This window comes from Pleurodeles waltl, chromosome 9, assembly GCF_031143425.1.
Source record: "Pleurodeles waltl isolate 20211129_DDA chromosome 9, aPleWal1.hap1.20221129, whole genome shotgun sequence".
Classification (NCBI taxonomy): Eukaryota; Metazoa; Chordata; class Amphibia; order Caudata; family Salamandridae; genus Pleurodeles; species Pleurodeles waltl.
In genome coordinates, this window is record NC_090448.1 from 1180054381 (window position 1) to 1180077149 (window position 22769).

At 45.8% G+C, this 22769-nt stretch overlaps 1 protein-coding gene across 1 annotated transcript in view; it reads right to left on the minus strand.

The window, feature by feature from the left end:
• The window catches only part of BAZ1A (bromodomain adjacent to zinc finger domain 1A), a 318920-nt gene that overhangs the window by 129929 nt on the left and 166222 nt on the right, over nucleotides 1–22769 (minus strand). The window contains exons 14-15 of the mRNA XM_069209108.1: nucleotides 18366–18531; nucleotides 3076–3180 (exon numbers count right to left, since the gene is read on the minus strand). Coding sequence (XP_069065209.1) covers nucleotides 3076–3180; nucleotides 18366–18531 — 271 coding nt within the window. The remainder of the gene's footprint in view (nucleotides 1–3075; nucleotides 3181–18365; nucleotides 18532–22769) is intronic.

Below are 22769 nucleotides of genomic sequence, written 5' to 3' on the forward strand. Positions count from 1 at the left end.
AACACTGGGTTGACAAACATGTTGTTAAGTGAGTAGGACATGGGAGAGAGTAGGCACCCTGTATGTCTGTTTTTTTTTTTTTTAATCTTACCATAGGGAATGTTACTAAAATTCTTTAGACCTACTACAGGACCCCAAATAGGCATCAGTACTCTTACAAGCGAAGGGATATTTTGCCACCAAAAAATAAAAAAATCCCCACTAAGCTTCAATAACCCAAAACCATTGGGACTAGATTATTTTTTGCTTGTCTAATGAAGAACACATTTGATTAAGTATGCCACACAAGTGGGTAAGCTTTTACCTCTTTGCAATATGAAATAAGCAACATATTGAGGGCTCGCCTTTCACTGGGAACGTGATACTTATTGGTTCTTGTTGTGGCGCACTTGAGCGGATGTACGATGAACACCTGTTTTACAAAATCTTCACTCTTTCCGATTTAGTGATCCAAGTCAAAGCGCCTGAAAATAGGAGACGGGCTGTCTTGTGCTGCACTTTGGCTTTGTGGTGGCCCAGCAACAGCTTTAAAGTGACTGCACATTTTTTCTCTAGACTAGACAGCTTGCCTATTAGAACAACATAAAAACCCTCATTTTTAAAAAGAAGAAAGGAAGAAACATTCCTAAGAAGCATATCTGCTTATGTTAACTGAACCCATTTTGAACTATAAAAATGTAATTGATAATTGGGATGTTTATTTTATGTTAGAGTCCTACTATGTAAAGCAAACGCTTGCTGTTCGTAGACATCTTGGTTTCTTTTGCTTATTTGAGACTTTTTTTTACCTTCACTTTTAGGAGAGTCATAAGATCCTGTACATGGATCGCAATCAAATGTTTCTGGCTAATACTGAAGATTGTTTGACAGAGAAACTTCCTTTCCTCTTACCACTCAGGACAAAAACATCCTCCTAAGACTAAAAGTTACACACTGGACAACAAACTTTATACTAGTGCTCATTCCAACCTCCCGAAGAGCCTTTATCAGGCCCAAGCTGCAACAACCTGCTGTGCACTACAGCTACAAGGTTACTGAATATCCTAAGTACACTAGCTTAAGAGATAGGAGAGGACAGTGCCATAGACCATGCTCTGATTTTTAAAATCAAGCCTTAATCATAGCCTGGTCTTTGAGTGTACTTCTTTCTAGAGGGTAATAGGTGGGTGCCTTCTCCATCTCTGCGTTTACACTAGGGAACCCCACGCAATGTCATCAACAACGCCTTCACCGTAGCTTTAGTTAGAAAGTTGAGTGCACCATATCAATCAATAATTTCTTTTTTTTTTATAGAGCACGCTACTCACCCGTGAGGGTCTCAAGGCGCTGGGGGGGGGGGGGGGGGGGGGGTGGATAGGGTAAATAAAGGTGGGCAGGGAGGGTCACTGTTCGAACAACCATGTCTTGAGGTTCTTTCTGAAGAGAAGGTGGTCTTTGGTTTTGCAAAGGTTGGTGGGGAGGGAGTTCCAGGTTTTGAGGATGAGGTAGGAGAAGAACCTGCCTCCTGTGGTGGTGCATTGGATGTGGGGGACTGTGGCTAGAGCGAGGTCGGCTGATCGGAGGTTGCGCGTGGAAGTTCACTCTTTCGTTGAGGTAGGTTGGGCCGGTGTTGTGGAGGGATTTGTGTGTGTGGATGAGGATCTTGAATGTGATTCTCTTGTCTATGGGGAGCCAGTGAAGTGATCTGAGGTGTGGTGAGATTCGTTTGTGGCAGGGGAGGTCAAGGACGAGGCGTGCGGCTGTGTTCTGGATTCTCTGGAGTTTGCGTTTGAGTGTGGTGCCAGAGTAGAGGGCGTTACCGTAGTCTAGTCTGCTGCTGATGAGTGCATGGGTGACTGTCTTCCTGGTCTCTGGGGGAATCCATTTGAAGGATTTTTTTTTTTTGTTTGTTTTTTTTTTTTTTTTTTTTTTGAGTGCGGAGTGTGTGGAAGCAGGAGGAGGTTAGAACATTGATTTGCTGTGTCATGGAGAGGGAGGGTTCCAGGATGATGCCGAGGTTGCGTGTGTGGTTTGCGGGGGTGGGTGCGGGGCATAGGGCGGTGGGTCACCAGGTGTCGTCCCATGTGGTTTTGTTGGGGCCGAAGATAATGATTTCGGTTTTGCTGGAGTTGAGCTTGAGGTGGTTAGTGGTCATCCAGTTGGCGGTGTCGAGGAGAGCAGCGTGTAGGTTGGTTTTGACGGTGGTGGGGTTGCGGGTGAGGGAGAGGACGAGTTGGGTGTCATCTGCGTAGGAGAGGATAGTGATTCCGTGTGCTCGGAGGATGTTGGCTAGGGGGATCATGTAGATGTTGAAGAGTGTGGGACTGAGGGAGGACCCTTGGGGGACTCCGCAGATGATCTTGGTAGTGGTGGAGTGGAAGGGGGATTCTCTGGGTCCGGTCAGTGAGGAAGGAGGTGAGCCAGTCTAGGGCCTTGTGGCGAATTCCTATGTTGTGGAGGCGTGTGCGGAGTGTGTGGTGGCAGACTGTCAAAAGCTGCGGAGAGGTCTAGGAGGATGAGAGCGACGGTCTCGCCTTTGTCGACTTTGGTCCTGATGTCGTCAGTGAATGCGATGAGGGCTGTTTCCATGCTGTGGTTCTTGCGGAACCCGGATTGTGAGGGGTCAAGAGTGTTTGCTTCGAGGAAGTGGGATAGGCGGGCGTTGACTAGTTTCTCGGCAACCTTGGTGGGGAACGGGAGGAGGGAGATGGGGCGGTAGTTGGAGAGGATCTCCGGGTCGGCTTTTTTCTTTCTTTTAGGAGAGCAGTGATTTCCGCATGCTTCCAGGGGTCTGGGTAGGTTGCGGAGTCGAAGGAGGAGTTGATTATGTTGCGGAGTATGGGGGCAATGGTTGGGCTGGCTTTGTAGTAGATGCGATGTGGGCAGGGGTCGGAGGGGGATCCGGAGTAGATGGAGTTCATGTTTTTTTCGGTACCGTATCCATCATTTCTTCAGCCCATCTATATTTAGATTTGCATTCCTGCCTACAGATCCGAAGCTCTAACATTTTCAAGTAGTCCAACCACACTCACAAACTCTTATCGACTTGGCAAATGTAAACATGAGGATTTATTTCTCAAAAGCCTTTCTACTTACCCCGTTTCATTTAAGACTCTGTTCTCATGTTCCTTTAGTCTTTCTTGTATCTCTTTCAACTTCATCTCCTGTTCTTTCAGCTTCTCTTCTTTACGCTTACGAATCCTAAGCAACAACAGGAAGAAAAGGAATTGTTGGGATGCTACTGCAAGTGACTGTCAGTGGTTAGACAAATTGCTACCATTCCTCCCATCACCTTGTGTGTTTCAAGACCAGGAATTACTGCCACAGTCCAAGGCTTGTCTTAGGGGACATTTCCAAAAAGCATCACATGATCCCCATGCACACTGGGTTGTGGGTGAGGGAGTATGGGGTCTGCACCATTTAAGTGTTGACTAGTAGAACGTAACATCCTCTCTCCTTAACCAGTCAAGGTACTTAATGGTCAAGCCCAGCATCCTCTGGCTGAGTTCACATAAGATCAGGTAGCTATTCGACGGAGCTGTCTGTCCTGTCGCCCCGATACCTGTACCTATTGGTTCCCCTTCAACACTTTGGACAATGGCTCTGTAGATACATTCATTAACCTACAATCTATCTAGCCTTTCTAGTGCCTGCGCTAGAGTGCCCTAGAGCTTGCACTTCAGGTGAATACCTCAGTAGTGGTCTGCTGGCCAGTATCTATAAGGGTATTTTAAAGCCTACATCTGACGAATCATAAGTAACGAAAATGTAACTTACAAACTGTAAGCATTTGTTCGTACCGTATAGTGCTGCAGACTCATATGCTTTGCATACTCCGGCTATCTAGTGTTGGGCTGACATTACAACCCGTTTTCAAGGCACAGGACTCCTCCTTAAGTACACAATGCACAAGGGCACAGACTCCAACCTACATTGATTTGCACTCAGCAGGTGAGCAGTAAACGCAGGGTGTAGAATAAGATCATAATGTGTGCGTGTCAATCTACAGAACTACAGAGGACGGTGAGTGTATGTCAATCTACAGGACTACACGCCATGTAAGGATAAGTTACTTACCTGTAAATCCTAGTTTTCTTCCAGGGGTACCCTCAAAGTCATAAACACTGAATATTCCCACCCACGTGCGGGGACCCCGGAGCACATACAAACACACATGTATGAAATATATATATGAAAAATAATATTTTAGTAGAGAATTTCCATACAAATATAATATATACATGTGAAAACAGCAATGCAGCCTATGTTGAGAAACAGGCTAAAAATGCTTTATTTTTTGGAGTTTTTTTTTTTTTTTTAAACAAATTGAAATGCTCAATTAAAGGTAAAAAACTTTCTATAGTCAAAGTAGAAGGCATAGAAAGTGCAAGCAATCCATTTTAAAAGAGAAAAACTACATTGAAAATAAAGGAGCATTATTAGCCAATAGGATGCATGCAGGTTAAAACAGCCGAACCAAAAAACTGGCACTGTGCCTTTAAGACCCTGAGCACCTTCAGTATCCCACCATGCCTCAGGGGTGAGAGTGAGGTGACAGTTGGTTCACAGTTAGGTCAGTTCTTTTTTCCGGCTCCTTCTGTGAGGATCCTGGAGCATTGAGCTCTCATTTTTCTGGTTATTTGGCCACAAAAATTGTCTAAAACTATTTTTTCTCTGCTTTACTCAACGGCTCTCCATATTACCTATATTACCATATTGATAGATCCCTCTCATTTGAGCAAAAAGTTAGCCAGACGGTTAAATGTTGTTACTGGGCATTAAGATTGCTTATGAAAATGTTTCCCTTTCTTCAGGGAGACCTGAAAATTGTGGTGGCCCTGGCGCTGGTGATGTCTAAATTGGATTACTGCAATGCCTTAATATTAAACATTAGGAAGTCCGCACTCCATAGGCTACAACTTATTCAGAATTTGGCAGCCCGTTTGGTCTTAGACCTACCACGCTCCGCATCAGCTAGTAGGAGCCTTAGACTACTCCAATGGCTTCCGGTGGAAAAACGGATTAAGTTTAAGATTCTGTTTAACCTATAAGGCCCACCATCAAGATGGCTGTGATTATCTTAGATCGGCTTTGCAGCCCTACCAGCTGGTTAGGCTCCTTAGATCTTCATCACGTCGGCTTATCTCGGTGCCTCGCTGTCATAGGGTGAGATGGGGGGGGGGGTGGGGGGGGGGAATAAAGCATTTTCGGTGGAAACAGCCAGACTCTGGAACACCCTCCCTCAGGATATTAGGCAGGTAGAGTCATACTTTTATTTCAGAAAGAAACCGAAAACTTGGCTGTTCTCCCATTAGGGAGGCGGTGACCATGGAATGGCCATGGCGACGGATCCCTTTCTGTTTTTGTACTCTAACTACTCACCGGTTCTCCTCAGCGCTTCGACGCTACGGCTGGAATGCAATTTACAAATAGTATACAAATACCTGAGTAGAGTGGTCATTTTTTCTCACAAATATGCCTTCACTTTTTGTGAAATGTCCTTGTGGGATGAAGGCCCAGTCAGACCCACACTCTGTGCGCATAGTATGTTTGCCTCAGAGTCACTGCCCTGACACATGCAGACACTAAGAATCTGTCCAAAAGAACTCTCAAGGCCAGAGAAAGGATCCGTTTGCATGGTCTGCATGAAAGAGAGAAGACTTCATTCTCCTCTCTGCTTAGGAAGATTTCTAAAGACTCTTCTGAACAGCAGCGAGCCAGATTAAGAGTTCTTCTCTTTTAAAATGGATTGCTTGCACTTTCTATGCCTTCTACTTTGACTGCAGGAAGTTTACCTTTAATTGAAAGTTTCAATTTATGTTTAAAAAAAAAAAAAAAATCAAAAAAATAAAGCATTTTTAGCCGGTTTCTCAACATAGGCTTCATTGCTGTTTTCACATGTATATATTATATTTGTACTGAAATTCTCTACTAATATGTTATTTTTATTATATATATATATGGAAAAGGTCACTTACCCAGTGTACATCTGTTCGTGGCATTAGTCGCTGCAGATTCACATGCTGTGCACATCCAGCCATCTGGTGTTGGGCTCGGAGTGTTACAAGTTGTTTTTCTTCGAAGAAGTCTTTTCGAGTCACAAGACCGAGGGACTCCTCCCATTTCGACTCCATTGAGCATGGGTGTCGACTCCATCTTAGATTGTTTTCCCCGCAGAGGGTGAGGTAGGAGTTGTGTATGCTAGTAATAGTGCCCATGCAATGGAGTGAATACGTATGTATATAATGAATTTTAAAGTAATATATTTACAAATGTACAAATGTTCAAGATCTACTTCTAAACGGCTACAGGCTCCCGGGGAGGCGGGTGGGCGCATGTGAATCTGCAGCGACTAATGCCACGAACAGATGTACACTGGGTAAGTGACATTTTCCGTTCGATGGCATGTGTAGCTGCAGATACACATGCTGTGCATAGACTAGTAAGCAGTTATCTCCCCAAAAGCGGTGGTTCAGCCTGTAGGAGTGGAAGTAGTTTGAAATAAAGTTCTTAGTACAGCTTGACCTACTGTGGCTTGTTGTGCAGATAACACGTCTACACAGTAGTGCTTAGTAAATGTGTGAGGCGTAGACATTGTGGCTGCCTTACATATTTCAGTCATTGGAATATTTCCTAGAAAGGCCATGGTAGCACCTTTCTTTCTGGTTGAGTGTGCATTTGGTGTAATAGGCAGCTCTCTCTTTGCTTTAAGATAGCAGGTTTGAATGCACTTAACTATCCATCTAGCAATGCCTTGTTTTGAAATTGGATTTCCTGTATGAGGTTTTTGAAAGGCAATAAATAGTTGTTTTGTCTTTCGAATTAGTTTTGTTCTGTCAATGTAGTACATTAGTGCTCTTTTGATGTCTAATGTATGTAGTGCTGTTTCAGCTACCGAATCTGGCTGTGGGAAGAACACTGGTAATTCTACCGTTTGATTCAAGTGGAACGGTGAGATTACTTTTGGTAAAAATGTAGGATTTGTCTGTAGAACAACTTTATTTTTGTGTATTTGAATAAATGGTTCTTGAATGGTAAATGCTTGAATTTCACTCACTCTTCTTAGAGATGTGATGGCAATTAAAAATGCAACTTTCCACGTTAAGTATTGCATTTCACAAGAGTGCATGGGCTCAAAAGGTGGACCCATGAGTCGTGTTAAGACAATGTTGAGGTTCCATGAAGGAACTGGTGGTGTTCTTGGTGGTATAATTCTCTTTAGGCCTTCCATAAACACTTTTATGACTGGTATCCTAAATAATGAAGTTGAGTGCGTAATTTGCAGGTAAGCTGAAATTGCAGTAAGATGTATTTTTATGGAAGAGAAAGCTAGTTTTGATTTTTGCAAATGTAGTAAGTATCCTACTATATCTTTTGTAGATGCGTGTAAGGGTTGAATTTGATTATTTTGGCAGTAATAAACAAAACTTTTCCACTTATTTGCATAGCAGTGTCTAATGGTAGGCTTCCTAGCCTGTCTTATGACCTCCATACATTCTTGTGAGGTCTAAGTGTCCGAATTCTAGGATTTCAGGAGCCAAATTGCTAGATTAGTGATGCTGGATTTGGATGTCTGATCTGTTTGTGTTGTGTTAACAGATCTGGTCTGTTTGGTAGTTTGACATGAGGTACTACTGACAGGTCTAGTAGTGTTGTGTACCAAGGTTGCCTTGCCCATGTTGGTGCTATTAGTATGAGTTTGAGTTTGTTTTGACTCAACTTGTTTACTAGATATGGAAGGAGTGGGAGAAGGGGAAAAGCGTACGCAAATATCCCTGACCAGTTCATCCATTGCGCATTGCCCTGAGACTGATGTTGTGGGTACCTGGATGCGAAGTTTTGGCATTTTGAGTTTTTCTTTGTTGCAAATAGATCTATTTGTGGTGTTCCCCAAATTTGGAAGTAAGTGTTCAGTATTTGGGGGTGAATTTCCCATTCGTGGGTTTGTTGGTGATCGAGAGAGATTGTCTGCCAACTGGTTCTGAATCCCTGGAATAAATTGTGCTATTAGGCGAATGTGGTTGTGAATCGCCCAATGCCATAATTTTTGTGTTAGGAGACACAACTGTGTTGAGTGTGTCCCTCCTTGTTTGTTTAGGTAATACATTCTTGTCAAAACAGACAACATGACAACAATGTATTTGTGGGTTATGATGGGTTGAAATGCTTTCAGCGCTAGAAATACTGCTAACAGTTCTAAGTGATTTATGTGAAACTGCCTCTGATGTATGTCCCATTGTCCTTGGATGCTGTGTTGATTGAGGTGTGCTCCCCACCCTGTCATGGAAGCATCCGTCGTTATGACGTATTGTGGCACTGGGTCTTGGAAAGGCCGCCCTTGGTTTAAATTTATACTGTTCCACCATTGAAGCGAGATGTATGTTTGGCGGTCTATCAACACCAGATCTAGAAGCTGACCCTGTGCTTGTGACCATTGTGATGCTAGGCACTGTTGTAAGGGCCACATGTGTAACCTTGCATTTGGGACAATGGCTATGCATGAGGACATCATGCCTAGTAGTTTCATTATCATTTTGACTTGTATTCTTTGTTTTGGATACAAGGCCTGTATTACATTGTGAAATGTTTGAACTCTTTGTGGACTTGGAGTAGCAATCCCTTTTGCTGTGTTGATTGTTGCTCCTAAGTATTGCTGTGTTTGACACGGCTGCAGGTGTGACTTTGCGTAGTTGATTGAGAAACCTAGTTTGTGTAGTATTTCTATGACATATTTTGTGTGTTTTGAATACTGTTTTAGCGTATTGGTTTTGATTAACCAATCGTCTAGGTATGGGAACACATGTATTTGCTGCCTTCTGATATGTGCAGCTACTACTGCTAGGCATTTTGTAAAAACTCTTGGCGCAGTTGTTATTCCGAATGGCAACACCTTGAATTGGTAATGTATCCCTTGGAATACAAACCTTAGGTACTTTCTGTGTGAAGGATGTATCGGTATATGGAAATATGCATCCTTTAGGTCTAGTGTTGTCATGTAGTCTTGTTCTTTGAGCAGTGGGATTACGTCTTGTAGAGTAACCATGTGAAAGTGGTCTGATTTGATGTAGGTATTTAATGTTCTGAGATCTAGTATAGGTCTCAGGCTCTTGTCTTTTTTGGGTATCAAAGTACAGTGAGTTAACTCCGGTGTTTAATTGTTCTTTTGGTACTAATTCTATTGCTTCTTTCTGTAGCAATGCCTGAACTTCTAGTCCTAGAAGATCTATATGTTGTTTTGACATACTGTGTGTTTTCGGTGGGACGTTTGGAGGGATTTTGAGAAATTCTATGCAATAACCATGCTGGATAATTGCTAAGACCCAAGTGTCTGTTGTTATTTCCTCCCAATGTGTGTAAAACTTGGTTAGTCTCCCCCCCCACAGGTGTTGTGTTGGGGATTTGTGACCTTGAAGTCACTGTTTGTTTTGGGACTTTGGAACTTTCCTCTGTTTCTTTGAAACTGTCGTCCTCTATATTGTCCCCGAAAACCTCCCCGCTGATACTGGCTCTGGTAAGTGGGCTTTGTTTGTTAGGTTGTGGCTTCTGTGGTCTGCCCTGGAAACCCCCCTCGAAATTGTGTCTTTCGAAATGAGCCTCTGCTCTGCGGGGAGTAGAGTGCGCCCATGGCTTTGGCCGTGTCAGTGTTTTTTTAAAGTTTTTCTATTGCAGTGTCCACCTCCGGCCCAAACAACTGCTGTCCGTTGAATGGCATATTCAGCACAGCTTTCTATATCTCTGGTTTAAATCCTGATGTACGCAGCCATGCATGTCTCCTTATTGTTACTGCTGTGTTGACAGTTCTAGCAGCTGTGTCTGCAGCATCCAATGCTGATCGAATTTGATTATCGGAGATATTTTGTCCCTCTTCTACCACTTGCTGCGCTCTTTTTTGGAACTCCTTTGGTAAATGTTCAATACGGTGTTGCATCTCATCCCAATGGGCCCTATCATATCTGGCTAAAAAAGCTTGCGAATTTGCAATACGCCACTGGTTTGCTGCCTGTGCCGCCACCCTTTTGCCTGCTGCGTCGAATTTTCTACTCTCCTTATCTGGAGGTGGCGCGTCTCCTGAAGTATGAGAATTGGCTCTTTTGCGCGCTGCTCCAACTACAACAGAGTCTGGTGATAGCTGTTGTGTGATGTACACTGGGTCTGTTGGTGGCGGTTTATATTTTTTATCTACTCTTGGAGTAATGGCTCTCCCTTTGACATGCTCCTCAAACACTTGTTTGGAGTGTTTTAGCATTCCGGGCAACATCAGCAGACTTTGATATTGACTGTGCGTAGACGACAGTGTATTAAAAAGGAAGTCGTCTTCAATGGGTTCTGAGTGAAGGCTGACATTGTGAAATACTGCTGCTCTTGATACCACTTGAACGTAGACTGTACTATCCTCTGGTGGCGACGGTCTCGCTGGATAGCATTGAGGACTATTATCTGACACTGGTGCGTCGTAAAGGTCCCATGCGTCAGGGTCATCTTGACTCATCCCCGTATGAGTTGGGGATTGCATCATTGGTGGAGTGGCTACCGGTGATGGTTGTGGAGAGTGATGTGGGGATGGTGGTGGTGTTACTTGTTTAGCCACTTTTGCTTGTGGCTGTTTGTCCTTGTCTTGGAAGGCAAGTTTTCGTTTCATTCTGATTGGAGGAAGAGTGCTGATCTTCCCTGTATCTTTTTGAATAAAGAGCCGTCTTTGCGTGTGATCTGGCTCTATTGTCTCTAATTCCTGTTGGAATCTGTGTGTCTTCATTTGTGAGGACAGTCATTGTTCCTCTGAATAGGAACTTATTTTCGGTTCGGAGGCCGGATGTTTCGGTACCGAAACCTTTTCGGCTGCTTTTTTCGGCTCTGACTAAATCTTTTTTACTTTCGGCATAGTGCCCTCTCGGTGCCGACCCATTTCTGTGCCGCTGTCTCGATGCCAAATCTTTTCGGAGCCACTCTCTTTGGCCCGAGATTGCTGTGTGCCGGTATCCCGACCGGAGTCGGATGACTTCGACACCAGCTCGCCCTTTTTCGGTGCCGATGGACAGTCACCTATTTTTCGGGTTAAGCCATGGCCTGTTGGCGGTGGCGTCCCCTGGGCTTTAGTAGTCTTTTCGTGAGTTCTTTGTTTTGACGTCTTACTCACGGTTTTCAGCATTTCTTCGGGATCGATCTCCTCCGAGTCCGAATCCTGGATGGAGAATGTTTCTTCCTCCTCCTCGAAACACCCTGGTCCTGTCGGCGCCAACGCCATTTGCAGTCTTCTTGCTCTTCGGTCCCCGAGTGTCTTTCTGGACCGAAACGCTCGACAGGCCTCACAAGTATCCTCCTTGTGTTCTAGTGACAAACAAGTTACAGACCAGGTGTTGATCTGTATATGGATACTTGTTATGGCATTTTGGACAGAAGCGGAATGGGGTCCATTCCATCAGCCTTGAAGAGACACGTGGCCGGGCCGACCAGGCCCCGACGGGGATCGAAAAAAAAACCCGAAGGGCCACCGGAGCTGCTCTTAATTCGGTGTCGATCTGTTGTAACTAACCCGATACCGAACGCAAACAATACCGACGATTTTTCCGAGATTCTAATTAACTTTCCGACCCGAAACACGGAGCGAAAAGGAACACGTCCGAACCGGATGGCGGAAAAAAAACAATCTAAGATGGAGTTGACGCCCATGCGCAATGGAGTCGAAATGGGAGGAGTCCCTCGGTCTCGTGACTCGAAAAGACTTCTTCGAAGAAAAACAACTTGTAACACTCCGAGCCCAACACCAGATGGCGGGATGTGCACAGCATGTGTATCTGCAGCTACACATGCCATCGAGCATATATATATATATATATATATATATATATATATATATATATATATATTTCATACATGTGTTTGTATGCGCTCCAGGGTCCCATATCCAGTGTTTATGACTATTGATGAGGATCTCCTGGAAGAGAAGGAAAAGTTACATTGTAGGAATCTTCATTGAAGTCCTAAACCTTGACTAATTCTGTGCTGCCTGTGCAGACCCTGGAACACCTTCAAAAAAAAATATTTTAAAAGTCCAGGAAAATAACTGCATAGTGTTCATCACTGGAAGTCGTTTTCCATACAAAGTCAGTGTAGACTATCAGATGTATTACCCAGGAGAATGCTGGAGGAGAATAACAGACACTATATGCTAAAAAAAGGGCCATTTTGGACAACACAAACTAAAATACTGTATAGGCAATCCCCCCCAACTGGAGGTAACTAAACACACTATTATATACACACACACATTAGCAATCAGTAAATAACATAGAAAGCCATTGGTAGCAAATAGAGAGGGCCCTAGGGGAGGGCCAAACCATATACTAAAAAGGAGGAATGTGACAGACAATTCCCCTCCTCCCCTCACCCAAGGAAATGGAATCAGTAGAGGGGAGCTGAAGGAACTAGGAACGCCAAGAGGCGAGTACCAGAGTGACCCCCCAGCAACCAGGAGAGTGGAGTTAAGTACCTGGTTTTCCCCAAAACTAACAGGAGGACTTTGGAAAAGTATTGTGCAAGACCCAACTAAGACTGAAAGACCCCAAAGGTGGATCCTGATAGAAGAGGACCTGCAAAGGAAGGGGACCAAGTCCAATTCGTGATGCAATGTCAGGCTGTGACAAGAGCCACTACCCACCCTTCTGTGGATGCAGGACCAGGTCGACGGTGGACGAAGGTCAGCAGTGCAGCAAAGGAACTGAAGGAGTCCCAGAAGTGATGCAAGTGATATCCCACGTCAGAGGTCGAGATACAGTTGGATAATGGTACTGGAAAAGCACCAACAAGCCTTGGCAAATGCAAGAGACAGAAGGTGGTTTGCAAGGCTGAAGAGGACCAGCAAGGTCCAGGGGACTCCACCCAAGGAGGGTGTCTGGAGTGGCCCTCAGCAGCTGGGAGAGTCACAAGAAGAGGAGGCAGCCCACTGCCAGCAGGCACAGGAGTCCAAGTGGGGCCCACTCACACCTGAAGAGAAATCCCACATCGCTGGAGCAGCAAGCAGGAGACTGTGCTTTGCAGAAAGGAGTGCCAGAGGCAGGGCTACAGGGAGCCTGAAGATCCCTTGGAGGAGGAACTAACAAGCCTTGGTAGCTGCAAGTCCCGGTGCACATGGGTACTGTCCTGCAAGGAGAGGCAAGGGCCTACCATCTCCCAAGTTGGACAGCTGGTAGAGAGGACAAAGGGGACCACTCAAGACCACCACCTGTGATGCAGGATCCACGCAGCTCTGGAGGAGAGAAGATCCAGGCAGCCTCCTTTCCCTCCAAGGGAGAATCCTTCTTTACTTCTTGTGTAGGCTGAAGACTGGTCGGCTCAGACTCACAGCCGGGGAAATGTTGCAGTTGCTGGAAGGAGCTGGAAAAGCAATGTTGCAGAGCAGAGTCGATGCTGTAGTTGTAGATTGTCGGTTCCTGGAGGGTCTAGTTGCAATCCCAGTAGACAGAAGATGAAGTAAACTATGCAGAGGAGTCCTGCTGGAATTTTGCATGTTGAATATGAGGACCCACCCAAGAGGGAGACCCTAAATATCCCAGGAAGGGGGGTTGGTCACTTAGCAGGGTGACCACCTATCAGGAGGTGGCTGTGATGTCACCTGCCTGACCTGGCCACTAACATACTCCCAGGGGCCTCTGCCCACCTTGGATTCGAGATGGCATAATCATTTGGGTACCTGCAGGAGCTCTGGGCACCACCACTAGAATGGTGATGGACAGGGGAGTGGTCACTCCCCTTTCCTTTGCCAAGTTCACGCCAGAGCAGGGACCGGGGGTCCCTGGAATGGTGCAAACCGGTTTATGCAAAGATGGCATTAGATGTGCCCTTCAAAGCATACCGGTGGCTTGGGGAGGCTTCCCCTCACAAGCCAGGTAACACCTATTTTCAAGGGAGAGGGTGTTACCTCCCTCTCCCACATGAAATCCTTCGTTCTGCCTTCCTCTGCCTGAGCTAGTCAAGCAGAAGGAGGGCAGAAACCTGTCTGAGGGGTTGGAGCAGCGCAGGTTGCCCAGAAAACCCCAGAAGACTGGTAGGAGCAATGCTGGGGGTCCTCTAAGGAGCCCCCAGAGTGCATGGAATCATACAACCAATACTGGCAACAATATTAGGGTATGATTCCGACATGTTTGATAACAAACATGCCCAGGTTTGGATTTACCATTAAGGAGCTGGACACAGGTAAAATGGCTTTCCCCCACATATGAAGTCAAGTGTAATGGAGCTGGAGTTCGTAGGGGCACCTTTGCTCATGCAGGGGTGCCCTCACACACCGGTACCTTCACTCTGCCTTCTGGGCTAGGAAGGCCTACCATAGGGGTGACTTACAGTGACTTGGTGCAGTGACCTGCAGTGAAAGGGTGCATGCACCTTTTCACACAGGCTGCAATGGAAGGCCTGCAGACATTTTGCATGGGCTGCCATGGGTGGCACAATATATGCTGCAGCCCATGGGGAACCCCTTGTGCCCCAATACCCTGGGTACCTAATTAACATACTAGGGATTTGTCTGGGGGCCACCAGTGTACCAATTGTAGTGTGTACAAAGTCCTAAGCAACCACATTTAGAGGGAGAGAGCACCATCACTGGGGTCCTGGTTAGCAGGATCCCAGTGAAAACTGTCAAAACACTGACAGCAGGCAAAAAGTGGGGGAACAATGCCAAAAAGAGGGTACTTTCCTACAACACCCAGAAAATCCTTCCCCACCAGATAACACTCCATGCCATGCTATCCCTTAGGGAAGCTCCCCACTACAAGCTGGATAAGTATCTCCTGCGTAAGAGAGGGACTTCTTAGTAGAGGCACTCCCTTAAACTGAGTGCACAGTTCAGTTCCTGCTATGCTCAATGTAGAAAAGTGCTCCTTTTTGACACTGTCACCACCACTTTTTACCTGCCACATGATGCAGGTCTCTTTCCCTCAAAACTGAACAACTGTTCCCCAATTAGTAATACCTTTGGCTCCCCTGTAAGTCACTAGTAAATGGTACCCCTGGTACGTAGGGCATGGGGACCTAAGAGGGTCCCCAAGGACTGCAGCATGTATTGTGCCACCCTCCAGGACCCCTCACCTAGCATATGCAGACTGCGAGTCTTGGAGCTGCTAAAAGTGAAAACACGACATGGCTGCATGCAATATACGTAAGTCACCCCTACACCGGGCCTGACAGACATAAGGCAGGGTGTATTATATTGCATGGGAGGACATATCTGTACAAGCAGATATGCCCTTGCTATGTTTTTGTAGATTCTTAGTTATAGTGAGTAAACAGGGAAGGCATTTTAAGTACATGTGCTGGACACTGGTCACTACGAGTTCCACAGCTACACGATGACTTCACAGAAACTATGGATGTTTGGTATCAGACATATCGTAATAATAAACCCTCACTGATGCCAGTGATGGATTTACTAATCTATTCACCCAGAGGGCCCCGTAGAGGTGGCCCCTGAAAACCTACAAACTACCAGCATGTGCGAACTGACTAGTTTGAGCCAGTCTGCCACGATCAGACACGATTGTGACCCTCCAACAGTGAAAGCCTTTGCTCTTGGGATAGGGATTTACCACCCTACCCAACAGGATGACTGTAAGTCTGTATTCCAAGGCAAGGGGCTTCAAAATCCACCCCCCCAACCCTCCCCCTGCTCCAGGGCCGATCTGACACCTAGACAGGCGGGACATTTAGTATTTAGGGAGGTGTGCCCACCCCTCAGGTGGGTCACACCCCTAAGGTGAGCTGCCTGATGTAGGAACAACATTCAGAAATCTGCCATCTTGGTGTTAGCAGATGTAGGAACTCTGTGACAGGGCTATGCCAACTTCCCACAGGAAGTGCTCATATAGGGAGTGTAGTGACCCCAGGGGGTAAGTAGCCTATTGGCTACTACCCTACAATCCCATAAATGCAGTATTTAGGGGAGCCCCGGTCACCAGGAAAGCAGATTCTGCTGACCTACGAAGGACACTCACAAGCTACAAAAGCAAAGCCTGAGGAAGAAGCACCTAACTTGGCCCCACACCTTTGCCATTAGTCTGCTGTTCCCACCAATTTGCACCAAAGTCGACTCGTTCTGCAAGCTACCATGCCTCCAAAAGCCTGGGAGGACTACCTGTATTCCAAAAGACCCAAGAACTCCAGTGGTGCAGCTGAGCTGCTTCACTGCATCTTGCAGGCACCCCAAGATACCCGAGAGGACTCCGGACCACAAAAAAACACCTGAAAGTACCACCACACCTGTGCCACCTAGCCCGAGCTGCAGTGGCCCAATGGTGCCAACGTGGTCCCCCACCCTATAGAGACTAAGCCCACCTTGGATTTGCCCACTATGGACTCCCCAACACTGTCTGCAGCCTTCGCCTAAGGCCCCCTCAACCGCAAGTGGTCCTTGTGTAGAAAACATGACGCCTCAGGACACCTCTGCAACAGTCGCCCTAGTAGGCCAGTGGAGAAGAGGACCAAAGGTGTCCCTCCATCCTTGAGCATCTCAAGACTTGAACCAACCTGCTGGTTCCCCTTGACTGGACTTTCTGCTCAAGCCTGTAGCCTCTTTTCAACTGGACCGGTCCCTGCTAACTAACATTGGGCACCTGACGCCGTACTACACCTCTGCAACTGGCTGCCCCAGTGCCTCCTCTGTTGTGACCGGTTGGTGTGGTTCTGATCTGTGACCAATATTTACCTTAAGTCCAGGAGACTGGTCCCATAGGTTGCTGTACTATACCCAAATGCAGTACTTGCTTCTCTCTCCATAGGATATCATTGCCGCTTCTGAAAAATGCACATTTGAAATCTACAAATATTCTTCTTGCAAAACATTCTTACCTGATCGTTTTGATTGTGGTACCTAATCATATATACAGCGATACTTGTTATTTTTGTAAATTGGTGTGGATCTCCTTGAATAGTGTGTCTTATTTATTGATTGTGTATTTGCAGATGTCTCACTCCTCTCTAATAAGCCTATTGCTGCTCGACGACACTAACCCCTAAAAGAGCACCTTGGGATTTCTGGAATAAGCCCCTGTCCACTAGTAAGGGAATTCCTGGACTCTCACTCCAGGATATGAGAATAAGCAGCTCAGGACATCTTCAAAGAGCTTGTAAAGTGCCCTTGTCCATGTCTGAACTAGAATATGGAACAACAATACAGGGTGCAGCCCATCCACATTGCGGACTAGAGGAGGAGTCACAGGACATCCCATGGCTGTGGACTTCTTCAAAGAAAAACAAGTTCTGTTCGAGCCCACCCCTCTATGGCAGGAGTATGTAGAGCATGGGCATCTACAGCCACCCATGGTATGACTAACCCTTTGCCAACCTGTCACCAAGCCTGGATTTACCTAGAAGTGGACAGACATGACGAATAAATTATACAATATTGGTCTACAAAGAACAGTTTTGCAAACTGTAGCAGATCATAAAGCCCTGAAGCATACCCTCACACAGAGTAAAGGAGTGGGCAAGGCAGCGGGCTACAGTAGAAGCAACACTGTGAAGCGTTCAGATCTCCCAATGATTGACTAGCAATTGTGGCCCCAAGAGTGGCTACAGGGCACAAAGGTCTTGCAATGCAGAAAGGAGCTTATGTGTCATCTACTTGTAACATTTGCTAGCAGCTACTTTACGTTAACAAGAGCGACAGCATTTTTAGCAAGATTTTCCTATTAACTATGCCTATACTTTTCCCCTTGTCAAGACTGCTCAGGGCAGAGCGCCATTGGAGGTGTGCCAGCTCTGGTCTCTGTGAGAGGACTTTGGTCTCCAACTCAAGCCTTGTGTCAGGAAACAGGCTCCACGTCAGGGTGCCAAGCTCTGGACAGTGTGCCAGGAAGGTGCACTCCAGCTTCTGGTTATGTGATTCCAGCAACTGGCCCTACATGACAGGTAATGGCACTGCAGCTACAAAAACGGGAACCAATACTGGCCCCTTAAAAAAATGAGGGGCCTCACTTCTAGCCCTCCTTACTAATAGACATATTTCAGGGCCCAGTGCCAAAAAGAGGGGCTTCTGATCTGGACAGTATAACCTGCGGATGGGCGGCTGAAATGGGCCACGTGACAGAAGATGGGCTACAGGGATTTACTACACCGGACAGGGAACGCTGTTCCAAGCACAGCCCTTTGATGAGATAAGCTACCGTTATCAAGCATGTGACGGAAAGAAGGTGTTCCAGGTATGGGCCCAGTGACCGAGGGATGGGGTAGTGGTGCATGATGTAACCCGTGTGACCGGAAGATGGGCCTTGGTGAAGTTACAGTGAGAAGGAGCCTGGTGCCCGCTCTAGGCCCAGTGCTCCAGCTCACGGCCCTGTTGATGGAAGAAGCGCATCTGTCCTACGCTTTGCTCAGGAGGAGGCTGGGGCTATACTTACTTTGCAGCAGCCTCCCCTCTTTCCCGTCGGTTCTGCTCGGCCTTCAGTTCTCGAAATTCTTGCTTTGACTGTCTCAGTATTTCCATGTAGTCCTCAATGAAGTCCCTTGTAGAGACCAGAGTTAGGAGTTTTCCACAGAGTGCATGAAGAATTTTCAGCTTTTCCGCTGAGGAAGAAAGTTATTACAGAGTAAACAGCAGGGAAAAGATTAACAATCATCATGTAATACATGTTTAAAAGGACATCCTTCATACTGCAGATCTCATAGGACTGACCCACACTGCAGGGACAGCGCCCTAGGAGGGTCCTGCTCAATGTCAGGACACGTAGCCTGTCGCAGAGGGGACTCTGAATGCTTAGATATTGACCTGGGGTAGGCCTTATAATAATAGTGGACACTCATAGGGTTTACTGTCTTGTCTGCAGTGACCTGATGCACTTGGTGGGAAACTTGCCTTAACAGGCCAAGGGAAGCAAAACCGCACTAAGTTCATTTACATATGAAAATGGGGTGAAACATGCGCGAAGGTCAAATCTGTGAGTTCCAAGAAGGTATCTGTACACATCATTGTAAATCCTGAATGAAAATGTCACTTACCCAGTGTACATCTGTTCGTGGCATCAGTCGCAGTAGATTCGCATGTTTTGCATAGCTCGCCATCTGGTGTTGGGCCGGAGTGTTACAAGTTGTTTTTCTTCGAAGAAGTCTTTCGAGTCACGGGACCGAGTGACTCCTCCTTTTGTCTCCATTGCGCATGGGCGTCGACTCCATCTTCGATTGTTTTTCCCCGCAGAGGGTGAGGTAGGAGTTGAATTGTAGTAATAGTGCCCATGCAATGGAGTGACTAAGTATGCACTTATTTAAGGTTGAGATGATACATATATAAATAGTTGAAGGTAACTTCCAAACTGCTACAGGCTCCCGGGGAGGCGGGTGGGCACATGCGAATCTACTGCGACTGATGCCACGAACAGATGTACACTGGGTAAGTGACATTTTCAGTTCGATGGCATCTGTCGCTGTAGATACGCATGTTTTGCATAGACTAGTAAGCAGTTATCTCCCCAAAAGCGGTGGCTCAGCCTGTAGGAGTGGAAGTAGTTTGAAATAAGGTTCTTAACACGGCTTGACCTACTGTGGCTTGTTGTGCGGATAACACGTCTACACAGTAGTGCTTGGTGAATGTGTGAGGCGTAGACCATGTGGCTGCCTTACATATTTCTTGCATTGGGATGTTTCCTAGAAAGGCCATGGTAGCACCTTTCTTTCTGGTTGAGTGTGCCCTTGGTGTAATGGGCAGCTGTCGTTTAGCTTTAAGGTAGCAGATTTGGATGCATTTAACTATCCATCTGGCTATACCTTGTTTTGATATTGGGTTTCCTGCATGAGGTTTTTGAAATGCAATAAATAGTTGTTTAGTCTTTCTGATGTTTTTTGTTCTGTCAATGTAATACATCAATGCTCTTTTGACATCTAATGTATGTAGTGCCCTTTCAGCTACGGTATCTGGCTGTGGAAAGAACACTGGAAGTTCCACTGATTGATTTAGATGGAACGGTGAAATAACCTTTGGCAAAAATTTAGGATTGGTCCTTAGGACGACCTTATTGTTGTGTAGTTGTATAAAAGGTTCCTGTATTGTAAACGCCTGAATCTCGCTTACTCTTCTTAGGGAAGTAATGGCGATGAGAAATGCCACCTTCCAGGTTAGGAACTGTATTTCGCAGGAGTGCATGGGTTCAAAAGGTGGACCCATAAGTCTAGTTAGGACAACATTTAGGTTCCATGAAGGAACAGGTGGTGTTCTTGGTGGTATAATTCTCCTAAGGCCCTCCATGAATGCTTTAATGACTGGTATCTTATATAGGGAAGTTGAATAGGTAGTCTGCAGGTATGCAGATATTGCTGCAAGGTGTATTTTAATGGAAGAGAAAGCCAGGTTAGATTTTTGTAAGTGAAGCAAGTAACCCACTACATGTTCTGGAGTTGTGTGTAATGGTTGTATTTGATTAATATGGCAGTAGCAAACAAACCTCTTCCATTTACTTGCATAGCAGTGCCTGGTGGATGGCCTTCTGGCTTGTTTTATGACTTCCATACATTCTTGGGTAAGTTGTAAGTGCCCGAATTCTAGGATTTCAGGAGCCAGATTGCTAGATTCAGCGATGCTGGATCTGGGTGTCTGATCTTTTGGTTGTGCTGTGTCAACAGATCTGGCCTGTTGGGCAATTTGATGCAGGGTACTACTGATCGGTCTAGCAGCGTTGTGTACCAGGGTTGCCTTGCCCAAGTTGGTGCTATCAATATGAGTTTGAGTTTGTTTTGACTGAGTTTTTTTACCAGGTAAGGAAGGAGAGGGAGAGGAGGAAAAGCGTAAGCAAATATCCCTGACCAGTTCATCCATAGGGCATTGCCTTGGGACTGTTTGTGTGGGTATCTGGATGCGAAGTTTTGGCATTTTGCGTTCTCCCTTGTCGCAAACAAGTCTATCTGAGGTGTTCCCCAGAGTTTGAAATAAGTGTTCAGAATTTGGGGGTGAATTTCCCCATTCGTGGACCTGTTGGTGATCTCGAGAGAGATTGTCTGCGAGTTGATTTTGGATCCCTGGTATAAATTGTGCTATTAGGCGAATTTGGTTGTGAATTGCCCAACGCCAAATCTTTTGTGCTAGCAGGCTTAACTGCGTGGAGTGCGTCCCCCCTTGCTTGTTTAGATAATACATTGTTGTCATGTTGTCTGTTTTGACGAGAATGTATTTGTGAACTATTATTGGTTGGAAAGCTTTTAGTGCTTGAAAAACTGCTAGAAGTTCTAGGTGATTTATATGAAGTATTGTTTGATGTACGTTCCATTGCCCTTGTATGCTGTGTTGATCGAGGTGTGCTCCCCACCCTGTCATGGAAGCATCTGTTGTAATTACGTATTGTGGCACTGGGTCTTGGAAAGGCCTCCCTTTGTTTAAATTTATGTTGTTCCACCACAGAAGCGAGAGGTAAGTTTGGCGGTCTATTAACACCAGATCTAGAAGATGACCCTGTGCTTGAGACCACTGTGATGCTAGGCACTGTTGTAAGGGCCTCATGTGCAGTCTTGCGTTTGGGACAATGGCTATGCATGAAGACATCATGCCTAGGAGTTGTAGTACCATCTTTGCTTGTATCCTTTGTGTTGGATACATGCGTTGTATGATGGTGTTGAAATTTTGAATTCTTTGTGGACTTGGAGTGGCTACTCCTTTTGATGTGTCTATTATGGCTCCTAGGTATTGTTGTACCTTGCGCGGCAGAATTTGGGATTTTGTGAAGTTGACGGTGAACCCTAGTTTGAAGAGGGTTTGTATGATATGATTTGTGTGATTTGAGCACTCTATTAACGAATGGGCCTTGATTAGCCAGTCGTCTAGATATGGGAACACATGTATTTGCTGCCTTCTTATGTGTGCAGCGACTACCGCTAGACATTTGGTAAAGACTCTTGGTGCGGTTGTTAATCCGAAAGGCAGTACCTTGAATTGGTAATGTATTCCCTTGAATACAAACCTTAGGTATTTCCTGTGCGATGGGTGTATTGGTATATGGAAATAAGCATCCTTGAGGTCTAAAGTTGCCATGTAGTCGTGTAGTTTTAGCAATGGCAATACTTCTTGTAGTGTGACCATGTGAAAGTGGTCTGATTTGATGAAAGTGTTCACTACTCTGAGGTCTAGGATTGGTCTCAGCGTTTTGTCCTTCTTTGGTATCAGAAAGTACAGTGAGTAAACTCCTGTGTTTGTGTGTTTGGCACTAATTCGATTGCATTCTTTTGCAATAGTGCCTGCACTTCTATCTCCAGGAGGTTGGAATGATGTTTTGTCAAATTTTGTGCTTTTGGTGGTATGTTTGGAGGGAATTGTAGAAATTCTATGCAATAACCATGTTGGATAATTGCTAGAACCCAAGTGTCTGTAGTGATTTCCTCCCATGCTTTGTAATAATGACTTATTCTTCCCCCCACTGGTGGTGTGTGGAGGGGGTGAGTGACATGTGAGTCACTGTTTAGTAGTAGGGGTTTTGGGGCTCTGAAATCTTCCTCTATTCCTAGGGAATTGCCCTCCTCTATATTGTCCCCGAAAACCTCCTCTATACTGTCCCTGGTAACTGGACGGTGTTGCTTGTGAGGTGCTGGCTTGTGTGCTCTGACCCCGAAACCCCCCTCGAAAGGGTGTTTTACGGAATGTGCTGTAATTCCCTCTGCTCTGCGGGGAGTAGAGTGCGCCCATGGCTTTGGCAGTGTCCGTGTCTTTTTTGAGTTTCTCAATCGCTGTGTCCACTTCTGGACAGAACAGTTCTTTTTCGTTAAAAGGCATATTGAGAACTGCTTGCTGAATCTCTGGTTTAAATCCAGACGTTCGGAGCCATGCATGT